The sequence below is a fragment of the Sinocyclocheilus grahami genome, unplaced genomic scaffold, assembly GCF_001515645.1.
Source record: "Sinocyclocheilus grahami isolate Dianchi unplaced genomic scaffold, SAMN03320097.WGS_v1.1 scaffold285.1, whole genome shotgun sequence".
In the NCBI taxonomy this organism is placed as follows: Eukaryota; Metazoa; Chordata; class Actinopteri; order Cypriniformes; family Cyprinidae; genus Sinocyclocheilus; species Sinocyclocheilus grahami.
The window spans coordinates 1,277,334-1,292,104 of record NW_015505464.1 but is presented as its reverse complement, the minus strand read 5'-3'; the positions used below and the strand labels follow the sequence as shown (position 1 = coordinate 1,292,104).

Genomic DNA, 14,771 nt, shown 5'->3' with positions numbered 1-14,771 from the left:
ATATCTTCAAAATGCTGCAGTAAAATGGTTTGATATGAGGAGTGCATATAGTATGGGACGTCCTGTATAAGAACTGACCATTGTTTTTTTCTACTTATTAGAAATGTGTTCTTTATAGCCCTTTAAAATGTGATAATGTCCCTTATCTCCAAAACGCTGCAGTAAAATGTTTTGATATGAGGTGTGTATATAGTATGGGACGTCCCTTATAAGAACCGAGCATTGTTTTTTTCCGCTTATTAGAAATGTATTCTTTATAGCCCTTTAAAGTGTGATAATGTCTGATTTCTCCAAAATGCTACAGTAAAATGGTTTGATATGAGATGTGCATACAGTATGGGACGTCCTGTATAAGAACTGACCATTGTTTTTTTCTACTTATTAGAAATGTAGTCTTTATAGCCTTCTAAAGTGTAATATTATCCTTTAAAAAGTATAGTAATACAGAACAGTCAAAGACAACAATAAATTACACGAATATGAAAGCAGATGGGCAAAAAAATCCTAAAAAATGTCATCATATCTCAATTCTGGGCGTCTAGATGAAAAGCGCTCTGAAAGCGCGTTCCCTCTGTGTTGTTCAAGCTATTACCATAACTATAATAATACACGCGCACCTTAATTTCACTCGCGGCTGGCTTGACCGTGTTTTTCTGAAGTGCGGCTGGCTTGACCGCAGTCACAAATCACGTGCTGGTGAGAGCAACCATTGAGCTCTTTATACATCATCATCAGGAGCCGGAAGTGTAACGCGCGCTGTTTTGAATACAACGAAAAACAAACAGTCGCGAGCTTTATTTTCGATCTTCAAAACGGTAACCTAACGCCTGTCAAGCAATCAAAACATGTCAAAGAAAGCACCGAGAGCAGCCCTGAAGCTCCATATGAAGAAGAACACTAATATACGGATTGGAAAAAACGCAGACTTGATGGTGAGTGAATGAAAGTGAACCACAACAGTTTCCACCACAAACGCGCTTGTTGTGATATTTACATGAAATTATGCTTTCAGATTTAATTTAACTGTCAGATGACATGTGTACTGTTTTGCAGTTGTTGTGTAGTCAGAATATTATCTGTTTCATCTCTAGGCTACTTCATATTTACTGGGGTAGAGGTGCATATTCGTTGTTGTCGTCTAGGTCTGTCTCAAAATCTAGTACGCTGCCTACACAGACAACATTATGGACAGCTTAGAAAGCTCGGAAGCGCCCATATGAAGCACAGTAGTGATGTCTAGGCAGGGAGATCAGTAGGTTTTAAGACACATCCATAGGTTGTCATCAGGGAGGAAATCGTTTTTTGTTCTTGTCTTGTGAACTTTAAAAGATTAAAAACATCCTTATAACGTTACTTATTGCAATGCATGCATCTCAACCGATGTGAAAGATCAGAATGGGAATAAACATGCAATAATGTGTTATTTCATTCATTTAAAGAAAAATAATTTTTCTTTGAATGTTCTGTTATTTTGAAGGAGCAAGATCTGCTTTATTGTGTAGCACAAAGCAATTATTAAGACCCTATGTAAACATTATAATGCAATATGGCCAGGTTGCATATCTTTAGGGCTGTCCTCAGTACTTGAAGCCAATATGTAACGGCATTATAAAATAGTTTTTAGTGCATTAATGCCTTATTTTAACCACAGTTATAATACTTCTATCTATTCGTTGTTACACCTTTAGAAAGCAAAACATTTAAAAAAATGTGACAAACAACCAATTTCACATGTAACAAGGAATCTGCAAATATAATGCATTTTAACTTTGGTTACAGTTATTTATGAAAAGATATAGTGCTAGTAGTAGGCTTGTCACTTTACAGGACTATACCACATTAGTCGGTTGGGGTCTTTTTGATTTGGAACAAAAACTTTATATATAGCTTACAGCATGGGTGAGCCAGTTTGTTTAGAGAAAGGAATACAGCTAATGCAAATGAGCTGAATTAGTGGGACATTACTGGCTCCTTTCATGTCTTTTTGCAGACCTCATTATGAGGAAGCTCATAATCAAGTAGTTTTCATATGGAGGTGAATTGAAATGTTTAATGTTAGAGTCTGATGCATTTTATTGCTGCTTTGCATTATTATTCAAAACTCAAGAAGCACTGCTGCCACTATTCTTTTTAAGAATATATAATAAGCTACATAAGTTATTTATTTATAACTTGTTTCAAAAGCTTTTTGTCTGTTTTTGACTCTGACGGTAATGATTTGTTTTCTACCAATGTAAAGTTCTTGCCCACCTTGTCACTTAGGAAAAGACCTAATTCTAGGATCAGGAAACCACAAATGGGAGGACAAGCCATTAAAACCAAACCACCATGTTGACTTTTTTGAAGTCGATTTTATTTTAAGGAACTTGGCCCTTTAACTTAGCAGATGTGTTTACATTTGTTTAACGTTTTATATCCAAGCAGCACTGATGAAACCAATTTGTGTTATGCATTATCACGTGAAGTGGCCACTGTAAATGTTGTTACATGCAATAGATTATGTGGCAGTGTCACATGCTGCCTTTTGATTGCTTGATACTGACCACTTCATAGCTTAAGTTGATTAAAAGGAACTTCAGTTTTCAAAAGGGGAGTCCAGTGGTTTAGGTTGATTGAGGTTTGCCTTTCGGCAAGTTTGCCTAGTGTTTTCCATGGGAATTAGGGAATTGCTTATCCGTTCTTTTTAAGTTGAGGGGCACTGTACATAGTTGATTATGCTCTGCGTGTGTAGGATGTCCATGAGCTAACAGGGTCCTAATTAAAGGTCCATTGCAGCTGGTCTTTCTTTATAGAGACTGGAGGTGGGGATGTAAAAGCTGCCTGAAAGGTCCTCTGCTTTACAGGGGTCTAATCCAGCCATTAAATTAAAAGGAAAATGCAGGAAAAAATGAAAGAAAGGTTCTTTTTTTTACCGTCCTATGAATATGTACCGGTTTGATCTGGTTTCCTGTGCTTTTAATGACAAAATTCCTAATAAGGCCCTTCACACTTTGCCTTATGCATCACATCATGAATGAGTCTGCTTTTAATTGGTCAAGCTATAATTGTGTTTTGGCTTTCAGATGAAACCATTAGTTCTCTGATTGTAGACCTACAATTTACAAGTATTTCCAACACTGATATTAAATCTATAGGTTCAGATAATAAAAAAAAACATGTGATTGCATTCTGAATTGGATGTGATAAGATAAACACACACACACACACACACAATAATTCCATTAAGTTTTTTTTTTTGCAAAAGCAAACATGCAGCATGACCAGTGTAATCCGATTCACAAATAAGCGACTCTTATGAACCTGTTCTTTGACTACGAATCATTCAATTAATGAACTTTGAATCCTTCTAAATCTTTAGAAAATTCAAATTATTTAAAGGCTTCTGAAGCCATTTGATAGCTTTGTGTGTTCATGAGGAACAAACTGAAATTTAAGTCATATACAAAAACAATTCTTTTGGAAACAAAATTATGTGTACTGCAGGTATTTATATCATTTACAGAGGCAATTTTAGGCCTCAGTTAGCTTAAATAGACTGGTAGAGTAGATGTCAAAATGGCAAATGAGAAACAGAGGTGTTTGCACCCAGAACACTGTTTTTAAACTGTAAAACAATAACAGGAATACATGTTCAATTTCCTCAGAAACGTTTGATCCAGATTTCTCCTTGACGGCTTTTCCTTACTTATTCTGCACTCTATCAAAAGTGCTTAGACTCACGTTTCCTGTCTCCTGCATCAGATCTTACCCTATAAGCACCGAAACAGCTTTGTGAGATTATCCCAGTCATACTATTTCATCTCTCCTGTTTATAAGTGCGTCCCGCCGGGTGGAGCAGTGGCTTAAGACAGCGCTTTGTTCCCCCTGCTGAACTGAGATAGCTTATGCTGCATTTGATGGTTGATTGAACACGAAAATAATCAGCTGCATCCTGCAAGGAAGCTGTGAAAAAGTGTCTGTTTTCTTTTTCCAGATCTCCCCCCAAATCGTAGACCCACTCTTGCCCCCCGACAGCAACGTTTCCTCCCTAGTGTTAAGAATCTCTGGGAAAGCGTGGAAAATCAACAGCTCCTGGCATTTTCACACCAGGTCATTAGAAGTTGTGCCTGGCTTGTCCTCTGTAATTGGGTGATGGGTTCCTGAACTGAAATTGGTGGTTGCAGGTTGTTCAAGAGTGTTTATTTAAGAGCTGATAAATGCAAATCCTGGTCTGTTGAGTGTGGTAAAGTGAATGTTTTGAATTTGTGCTTTAAGATATTTGAAAATCTTACATTGTTAGAATTGATTTATGTTGCTAGAATGTTCACCAGCAAGTGTTGGTCTTCTTTCTTGCATTCGTTTGCATACTGAATTGTGTTTGAAATTTCTGTTGTATATTTATCAATTATCTATTAGAGATGCACAATCAGTGCCTATTGTTATTGGCCGATATTATTATTATTTTTAATTTGTCAGTATTGGATTAAATTGCGCGTGCCCATTCTTTATATTTTCATATTACATTGGCATCTAATGCTCACTTTATAATTTTCAGCAAATCTCAAAATGAAGATAATTTTTTTTATTCAGTACTTTATAATGATGTGACGCCCAAAATTAAATGAACTCCTGTAAAATATAAAGTGATTGATTTTTGATATTATTTAGACAAAATAGTATATAATTTTTAAATGGATCTTTTTAATGTAGCTTTTTTTAATTAATTATCGGTATTGTCCAGAATTTAAATTTTCAGTGCATATCTCTTATAACGTACTTTACAGTGCAAAGATGGTGCTTTTTTTAGTTGGTTGGTTAAATTCCATGGAAATTGAACATAAGGCGTTGCTAGTGCTATGCTCTACTGTTTGAGCTACAGGAAGGCCTAAAGGCCAAAAAAACATCATTGCCTGTTGGTTTTGTTGTATCAGTGTTGTTAACCCATCTGGTGTTTAATTGTGCAGTGTGAACTAGCCTTGAAACTTACACCTAAACTCACACTTTTTTTCTGCAGTCTAAGCAAAAGGATTTCCTTCAGGTAATGTAAATCCAGATTAATCTTGTTACATTTTCTGTTACAAGACCAAGATGACATTTGGACAGATCATAGGACAATGTAAGTCTGCACTGCACACTCTGAGGCAGAAGGCACAGACTCTCTTTAATGTTCCTAATGCTGCTGAGACTGGTTTTCTCTGCACTCCTCTGCCCTCAGTGAGGATTCAATGTGCTTTCCGTGTCTGAGCGAGGCAGCAGAGGTAATCAGTTCAGCTCGGTCATTATGTTTTGGCAAAGCCTCTGGCACAGGGGAAGCCTGCATGGGCTTCTCAGTTTCCTTCTCGAAAACACTCTCAAGACCAGCTGTTGGAGAAGTATTCAGACGCCCCAGAGATGACCCACAATTATGAAAATGAGGTATTAATAGATTTAAATTACATCCAAATGGCGCTGTGTAGATGCACAAGGAGCGCTGCCTTTTTTCAGCTGAAATCATTAGGAAAACTAGCTGGATGTGGTTCAGCGGATGTGGTCACTTATTTCATTTGTGTATGTGTGTTTTTGAGACAGAAATTGCACGGGATAATATACACTGTAAAAAAAATTCTGTAGTTTTTACAAAATAATTTTGGCAGCTGTGGTTGCCAGAATAATTTTGTAAAAAATACAGAAAAACTGTAAACACATTTACTGCAAATTTTACAGTATAAAACTGTAATTTACAAACAAGTAAATTTGAATGTAAACCAGTAAATTCAACAATGCACACTGCTATTAAAATCTGTTTTGTACCTTTAACATACTGACAACCACCATAATAATGCAGGTGGTAAAAGAGAAAGCCACATGAAGAATCAAAGCTCATCACAAGTAGCTTCGCCACAAGCAGAAGTATATACTAATATATAGAAGGTGCACAGAGTCATTCATGCAAACACAAAACACCATCATGGTAACACACATGATACTTAAATAATGCATTAAACTTTCATTAAACAACAGAAGATGTAACATAAAGCCCAAATATACATAACTAATAACAAAAACTATTTAAAAAAACATGATTATTTAAACAAAATACTTGTCATGCAGGGAATTCTGGGAATATCAGTTTACAGTTTTTGACTGTAAATTATACATTTATTTGTTATTTTTACTTCTAAAAACTGTCAAAGGAACAGCATTTTACTGTACAATTACATGAAATGTCTGCTTAGATATTTTACAGTTTTTCCCTGTATATAGTACGGGAACTTACTGTTAACCTATTAACAGTTTTTTCCCGTAGCGTTTTTACAAAATTTTACAGTTAAAATTACACTTATTTTTTACAGTGTACAGAACTTTCTTCATATAACAGCTTGTAGCAGTACACAGTGCAGACCACAGTGGAGGTGAAAAAGTGCGGAAAATAAATTTCACATTTTGTTATTAGGAATATTAAGTAGTGATCGACCGATATTGATATTTTATAACCGATACCAATTATTTGCATGTTTATGTGCCCGATAACCGATATGCAGAACCGATATTTATTTACTGTTATTAAGTAAATAAATTACTGAGTGAAATAAGTCCATGCTTCACTTTGGTTTTTCCTCCTTTCAGTCATCTTTAAAAAAAAAAAAAGTGTTGAAAATTAGCAGTCTAAATTTAATTAGCATGTTAAATTTAATCTTCACATTACAACAATAAAAAAATATATTTTATTTAAAGCATCAGCAGCAACACTAATATTAACAATAAGCAAAATAAATGTAGACGGTCTAATGTTTTCAAATGGAGAAAATAAATAAAGGAGAGTCATATCAACTTCATTTTAAACTACAGTTTTAGTAGGTTTATAAGATGTTTAATAGGCTAAAGAGTGAAGAATAATTCACTGGATAATATTCTCTGGAATATTGAAACATAACAAACAAAACATCGTATTTTATTGCATTTCTCAACTGGCATGTTATATCAGAATTACTAATAATGGTTTTGTCGTTCTAGATTATGAAATGCCTGCTGACAGCGCAGTTTATCTATGCATTTAAACAGAACTATACTCAAACTGCGATCGCTCATGGAGATAATTAATTTCCATAGAGTTGTATATATTTAGATGTTTAGTAGCGAAATAATGGTTATATAGTAATAAGTACATTTATGTTAATACAATTTAGGGTGTTTTAAACAAGTGAATCTTGTTAAAAGTTACATGCTGTGGCCGTGCTGGAGCATTTTCTGAGCATCAACCCGGTGAGTGAACAGCAATATGAAAGCGGCTTCACTAGACTAATGATGAGCATAGAAAACAGACAGAGAATTAAGAAATGCTTAAATATCGGGAAAAATATCGGTAAATCGGTATATCGGTCGATCTCTAATATTAAGTATATGGTTACAACACAAATCTCCTTCCTCAGTCAATTTATGAAAACTAAGCTCTAAAAACAGGCCAGAAATAATCAATATGAAGCATTTAATGTTATAGCCTAAGTCTTAAAGGTATATTTTGTGTGTGTGTGTGTGTGTATGTGTATGTATGCATTTGCAGGTATTGATTATTTATTGTTCACAGTGAGGTTAATTGTTTTAATATTTAGATTGCTTTATACCTTTTAAAGGGTTAGCAATAGATTAATAGATTGTTAAATATGACATGTAACAGGTTGTGATATTTAAATTGATATTTATATAGAAACTGTTCTTTTTTTAATAAAGTAATAAAGATTTATAATATCAGTAATTTATCGGTTATCGGTCATAAAATGAAAATACAGGTGCATCTCAATAAATTAGAATGTCATGGAAAAGTTCATTTATTTCAGTAATTCAACTCAAATTGTGAAACTCGTGTATTAAATAAATTCAATGCACACAGTCTGAAGTAGTTTAAGTCTTTGGTTCTTTTAATTGTGATGATTTTGGCTCACATTTAACAAAAACCCACCAATTCAACAAACTAGAATACTTCATAAGACCAATAAAAAAAATTGCTGGCCAGTCAAGCACACCAACACCATGGTCATTTAACCAACTTTTGGTGCTTTTGGCAGTGTGGGCAGGTGCCGAGTTTCACACGAGTTGAATTACCGAAATAAATGTAACTTTTCCACGACATTCTAATTTATTGAGATGCACCTGTAGTTACTGGCTTATTAGAAGATGTTATGTTGTCATGAAAATAATTAAATGCTACAGTTTAGAACAATATGAACCCTTGAAGCTGTGAAAAATGTACAGTTAAACTGAATGTTACAGAGACTTGGGAGAAAGTAATAGCAAATTGTGATGTACCCTCAAAATCATCTCATTATGCATATACTGATTATTCATACACATGGCTATGGCTGTGGTTTAGATTAGAATCACCTAAATTGTTTAAATGATGATGGAAATGCCCTCGGAAAATAGAATGACTTCATATTTGCATTATGAACTGCACCAGGAAGACACCCTGTACATTGTGCTTTCTCTGTGTTTATTTCTTTGGTTCATATTGTTGTAGAGTATGTTGTATACAACGTTGTCATACTAGCACATGTTCCAGCACAAGTGGTGGTGATTTTAAATATGTAAACTTAATTTTAGATCAAGGCTGATGTGAGATCCATCTCAGAGTGCAGACCTCCATTCAACATCTCGTGACAAAATGCACCAAGACAGATGAAGTGCTGAAAATGAAACAATTTCCTGGTCTAATCCGACAAGGTTGGAAAAGGGTCCATGTCTTTGGGGAGGGCTGGAAGATTTGTCTTTCTCTGACACCCCCTTCTCCTGGATCTGCCAAGCAGTTCCTGTAACATAATCCTCCTTTACGCCAGTACTTATCTGTTGATCCATGCACAGGTATAGGGCAAGCTCTGCATGCTACACCTGGCGGATGATATTCACTTGAGTCGCTCAAAACATTGGATAGTCCTCTAGACTCCAAGCGTTTGGCCTTTTGTGCTCCAAGTCACTAAGAGCCTAAATGATTACATGGCTGTCCATCACTTAAGCTTTGTGGATCTTTTTAGCTCTGGCTTAGTTTTAGTATGCTTTTTGGTTAAAGGAAACTAATATGTTTTCTGCCTTTGCGTGTTTATCTTGAGTAATAAACCTCAGTAATAAAAAGTAATTTGTGCAATAATTTACAGTCTGTAAATTCTGCAAACGCCTTGACTTGCCTAATACATCCTTTTTAATTAAAGGTGTCATATGATGCGATTTCAAGTTTTCCTTTCTCTTTGGAGTGTTACAAGCTGATCGTACATAGATAAGATCCCTGAAGTTGCAAAGACTAAAGTCTCAAAACCGAAGAGATATTCTTTATCAAAGTTAAGACTCTGCCACGCCCCACTAAAATGGCTCGTTCTAACACGCCCCCACATATCTACCTCACTATGTGGAAATATTTGCATAATGCCGCCCAAATGTTCACGCAAAGAAAGAAGGCGTGGTTTCAGTAACCGCAGTTAGTGTTGAAGCAGCCATGTCAGGGAGAAGCTGTGTGTTTCTAGGAGAAAGCAAAAGCACTTTATTTGGCCTTCCGAAAGTAGATGCATTTAGGAATCTTTAAGATTACTTGCAACAGAACAGCAATGCATTTTATGGATGACCGTTTCGTGAACCTAGGAGAGGAGGTAATTCTGACTTTGCTATGACAATCTGGCGCTTCTGAATCAGCTACTGTTTTATTATTAGTTTAAGTATTTGCTATTGACTGTTCAAATGGAGTTTTGCACATCGTGTGTGTGTGTGTGTGCGCGTGAGAGAGAGAGAGAGAGAGAGAGAGAGACATCACAGTGGAGTCAGCTGTCTTAACCGTTGCTTGTGTACTGCAAACACATATTCATCACTGTGTCTGTCACGAGACTCTGTTCCCCTTTCAGGCTCTGTCTTTACATTTATTTTGAAAGATGAAGCTTGCGATTATGGTAAGGGGCGTTACATTTCCGACGAGTGCTTGCGGTGTTCGGCCAATCACAATGCACTGGGTCAGCTGGCCAATCAGAGGAGACTGTGGAAGGAGGGACTTTGTAGAAAACGAAGCGTTTGAGAGAGGCGGGGCATAGAGGACTTACAATAATGTACAGTATTTGAAAAATAATGTGTTTTTTGAACATTAAAGCATGTCAACATGTTCTGTTACACCAAATACACCAAATAATGATCTTTAAAAAAGTATCATATGACCCCTTTAACAATTAATTAGCAGTTAACAATTGTTCTCAGTGTATTCTTTTCACATGCCCTAGATTGCTCAAAGGGTATGGTGTCGGTAATAAGTGTGCTGTAATTTACATTGCATAAATGTCAGTTAAGTGACAAATTAACGAGCTAATTGGTGTCCACAGGCCCAGCTCAACCTCCTGGTTGTCCTGCATCGTCTAGCGGAGGAGTCCAGGGTGAAAGCCTTTGAGGAGAAATCAGCAACCATCAAAGTTCACCACGTCAGAGCTGTTGCGAAGGTACCACCATAACACCACCATAATAATTAAGCTAATTAAGATGCCTCTAAGCTGCATTAGATCAATGTAGCTATGTAGACACTAAAACTTTCAAGCAATATCCCTCATGTCGAGTAGCTGAAAATATTGACATTTTATTTTTGCCCTGCAAAGATTGTTATTTATTATATATATATATAGTAGATTTATAAAATTTTATTTAATATATAATAATACAATCATTATAGGAATCCTTTGTTCTTTCCTGAACCTTTGTTCTGTGAGTGTAGGTCTCTCATGTAAACATTTAGTTGTGTTTATTATTTCGTAAAGGTTAGAAAGTGACTTCTTTTTATCTCTGGTCTGTGCACCATTGAACTATCAGACAAAATGTACTTCCAACTTCCCTTCTTTATATTTCAATTGATTTATTTTAGCCTGAGGTCCAACAATGTTTTGAGGCAGTGATGTTCTCTAACAAGCACAGTGGGTACCTGAGATTGGCTGGGTTAGGTTTCCAATGCATATTAATTTGATCAGGCTGCATTGTTAGCAGATGTCACCTGTGGCCGCCCTATTGATCTTCTCAACAGTATGTGTTACAGCAATCAATTTGTTCATTAGTGGACTGCCAAGAGCTACATTAGGTGAATGGCAGCTTATCTGCAGGTCCAGTCTGTTAGCAGTGCAGCCTGTTTTTTAGAGTGAGACTGGGTGAGTTCATATCAACACACAAATGGAAAGAAATTGGCAGCTGCGTGCTCCCGGTGCTGATTATGATAGATTCTAATATGACTTTAAACACCATACTGGAGTGCATGGAATTTTGTTTTAAACAAATCAGAATAAAACCATACAAACCACACTCCCAGTCACCCGATCATGTCCAGGTCAAAAAAAGAAATTATATATTCCATAAAGAATGGAGGCATAATTTTAGTTAGTTTTTTTTTTTTCCACTGACACAAATTTAAACAGATCACCCCAAATTCTGGAAAAAAAAAATAACCAAGACATCTGAGTGAGCGAATCCTTGGTAAGGCATTTTCTTGTTAACAGACTAAATATTCAGGAATGAAAGCATGTGTCTGAAGCTTAATCATAAATGCAATCCATGCTTTGGCAGAGTTGCAGTGTTGATTGCTGTTAGATTTAGTTTAGATAGAGTTTTACTGTAGATTAGGCCCAGCTGAATCTCCTGTAATTTTTATTTATTTATTTATCTATTGTTTTGAGGCTCAGGCCCTGCATGACCTGAAAAAGGAATTAAGGCAGCAAATGAACACACTCGTATTGCAGCCGGAATCCGGCTACATCATCTTGCAACCACCCCTTTGATGGATATTCTCTCCAGCGCTATAGATCTGAATGGGGCACCACATCAAATGAGTCACAATAACACTGAACAGAGATCCGGCCAATTTTGAGTCAACGCGCTGCGTTTATTTTCACGAGGGCAGGCAGCTTATTTGATTAAGATGTAATTGTGTGCAGAGTGCTCCTTGTACAGATGCACTTGAGCAGCAGGGGCATGAAATATGCTCTGCTTGTTCCAAATCAAGAGCGGAGTCATGATGGTCTGTCACAACTAAACATGTTAGGAATTACATGCTTTACAGAGTTCAGGCGCAGACTGGTTCAGCATGGCTGCCTCTGAAAACAGGTGTGTATGTAGAGCTCTGCTATGGAAAGTGGAAATTTGAGGGGGAAAAAACCAGGGGTGTAACAGAAAAACTGGGTGTTTCTAAACGATATAGGCTAAATTATATATTAATAATTTTATATGTATGTATGTTTGTATGTATCTATCTACTGTAAATTGACTTTGCAGGTGCAAGGGTCCTTAAAATACAAAATTGAAATAAATGCACTCTGGCTATTGTTCGCATTCTAGTGATTATCCCTTTGCGTGTCAATGGTGCTGCCCCCTGCTCTAAATAATTGTTTCTTCCCTTTGTTGTTACAGAAAATGTTAAAGAGCACACGTGGATGACGGAAGTTCCCCATCACAACCCTTTATTTGTTCAACAGCATTGACCCCATGAACTAAAATTTACTTAAAGTCTTCAGTATGTGTGAGCTATAGTATAGAGCACACAATGTATATGGACTGTCATAAACATAAACATTTTACTTTTATTAATTCCTTAGAACTTTTACGTGCACGATGGAATTTGTTGCTTTGTCTCAGCGTCGGGCCCATTATTAGGCTGTGATTAATTTCTCTTCATGATTGTTGAACTTTTTTTCTTCTAGTTTTGTGTAAATCATGTATGATGGACAGTATCTAACCCAGATATCTAAAGCAACACCTGTGTCCCTCATCTCGTTGGATCGTATTATGACTTAATACCTGTTAATAAACAATTTGTACCACTTAACTTACACATGGTTGAGTAACCGTGCAGTGTTTCTTTCTTCGCTCTGTAAAGCAACAAGATATTTGGCTCTCGGCCATCGACAACACTGGGAATATTATCTGTGGCTGCTCACAAAAGCAGGTTTTTAGCAGGAAAGTTCACTCAGATGATATTTCGCTCTCCTGTATTGACTCAGTATCAGATTGACATCTTGTAACGAGATAATAATTTTATTTCAAATTTAATTACTAATATCTGAGTGACCTATAAGAAAATACACAAAATATGTTAAGAACATGGCCAAGATACCATAAAATCAGTTAAATGCAGTTAACATTTGAAATTTTATGTACAGTGGGGCAAAAAAGTATTTAGTCAGCCACCAATTGTGCAAGTTCTCCCACTTAAAAAGGCTAAAACAAATCTCAAGTAGTTGAATTGTGAAATTGACTTAGTTGAAGAGGTTTTAAATAAGATCTGAAAGGAATTTTCCATCCTACCATTGGATACTGCCTGATTGTGTTTCTGACATATAGTACCATTCAAAAGTTGAGCATGGTAGGATTTATAAATGTTTTTTGAAAGAAGTCTCTTATGCTCACCAAGGCTGCATTTATTTGATCAAACATGCAGTAAAAACAGTGATATTGTGAAATATTTTTACCATTAAAAAAAAAAAAAAAGTTTTCTATTTTAATGTTTTAATTTATTACTGTGATGGCAAAACTGAAATGTCAGCAACCATTACTCCAGTCTTCAGTCTTAAGTCTTTTTTTTTTTAAATAAAGAAAAGAAAGAAAGAAAAATATATTACCGAAACGAGGGTTCCCTTTCAATCGGTCTTTCTCGACGTCCCGTACTAACCTCGGCTATGCGATTCAGTTCGCCCGGCGTCCCCCCAAGTTCAGTGGCATCTGCTACACAACAGTGAAGGCAGCTACGGTGGCAGTCACACCACTGGGGCTGCTTCATATGAGACCGCTTCAGAACTGGCTCCATGGCCGAGTACCGAGGTGGGCGTGGCAGTGCGGTACTCACCGGGTCCAAGTTACACCGGCCTGCCGCCAAACCTTCACCCCGTGGTCAGACTTTGCGTTTCTCCGGGCAGGAGTGCCCCTAGAACAGGTCTTCAGACATGCTGTGGTTTACACGGATGCCTCAACCACCGGCTGGGGGCCACGTACAACGGGCTTGCAGTGTCAGGGGTTTGGACGGGGCCCCAACTGCACTGGCACGTCAACTACCTCGAGTTGCTGGCATTGCACCTTGCCTTGAGCCGTCTCAAAGGGCGCTTATAAGGCAAGCATGTACTAGTCCGCACGGACAACACAGCGCCCGTTGTGTACATCAACCGACAAGGTAGTCTGCACTCCCGTCGCATGTCGCAACTCGCCCGCCACCTCCTCCTCTGGAGTCAGAAGCATCTGAGTTCGCTTCGTGCTGTTCACATTCCTGGGCTGCTCAACCGGACAGCCAACGAGCTATCTCGAGCTGTGCTCCCGGGAGAATGGCGACTCCATCCCCAGATGGTCCAGCTGGTTTGGAGACGTTTCGGAGCCGCTCAGGTAGACCTGTTCAGAGTCGTGCTGTCCTTTTTACTGCAAGGGTTGGAGCGAATGCTGTCTCCCTCCACCCTCAAAGTCTATGTTGCTGCAATCGCTGCTAACCACGACCCCGTAGAAGGGAAGTCGCTGGGGAAACATGACCTGGTCATCAGGTTCTTTAAAGGGGCGAAAAGGTAAATCCTCTACGGCCCCCCTCTATACCCTCTTGGGGCCTTGGGCAGGCGGTCGAGCTGAAGTTTCTGTCAATGAAAACTCTGCTCCTGCTTGCATTTGCCTCCATCAAGAGGGTAGGGGACCTGCACGCATTTTCGGTCGACGATTCGTGCCTAGAGTTCGGGCTGACTCCTAGGTAACCCTGAGGCCCCGGCCTGGCTATGTGCCCAAGGTTCTCGCTACTCCCGTCAGGGATCAGGTGGTGAGCCTGCAAGCGCTGCCCTCGGAGGAGGCAG

The 14,771-nt window shown here is 37.7% G+C and overlaps 1 protein-coding gene across 2 annotated transcripts; it reads left to right on the top strand.

The window, feature by feature from the left end:
• Positions 1–686: 686 nt before the first annotated feature.
• LOC107600551 (centromere protein W-like) lies at positions 687–12,768 on the top strand. Of its 2 annotated transcripts, XM_016292485.1 has the most exons (4): positions 687–932; positions 10,305–10,418; positions 12,017–12,060; positions 12,364–12,768. In XM_016292485.1, exons 1-4 carry the CDS (start codon positions 846–848, stop codon positions 12,371–12,373), a joined length of 255 nt encoding a protein of 84 aa, XP_016147971.1. In that variant the 5' UTR covers positions 687–845; the 3' UTR covers positions 12,374–12,768. The 2 variants fall into 2 exon arrangements, with proteins under 2 accessions (XP_016147971.1, XP_016147972.1); XM_016292486.1 differs by lacking the exon at positions 12,017–12,060 and having other exon boundaries at positions 689–932.
• Positions 12,769–14,771: the final 2,003 nt, after the last annotated feature.

Excerpts from the sequence above, each read along its gene's own strand:
- LOC107600551 (XM_016292485.1), top strand. The coding sequence starts at position 846 with ATGTCAAAGAAAGCACCGAGAGCAGCCCTGAAGCTCCATATGAAGAAG. Across the intron at positions 933-10,304 it reads GAAAAAACGCAGACTTGATG|GCCCAGCTCAACCTCCTGGT; the intron begins GTGAGTGAATGA and ends TGGTGTCCACAG. Across the intron at positions 10,419-12,016 it reads ACGTCAGAGCTGTTGCGAAG|AGTTCAGGCGCAGACTGGTT; the intron begins GTACCACCATAA and ends CATGCTTTACAG.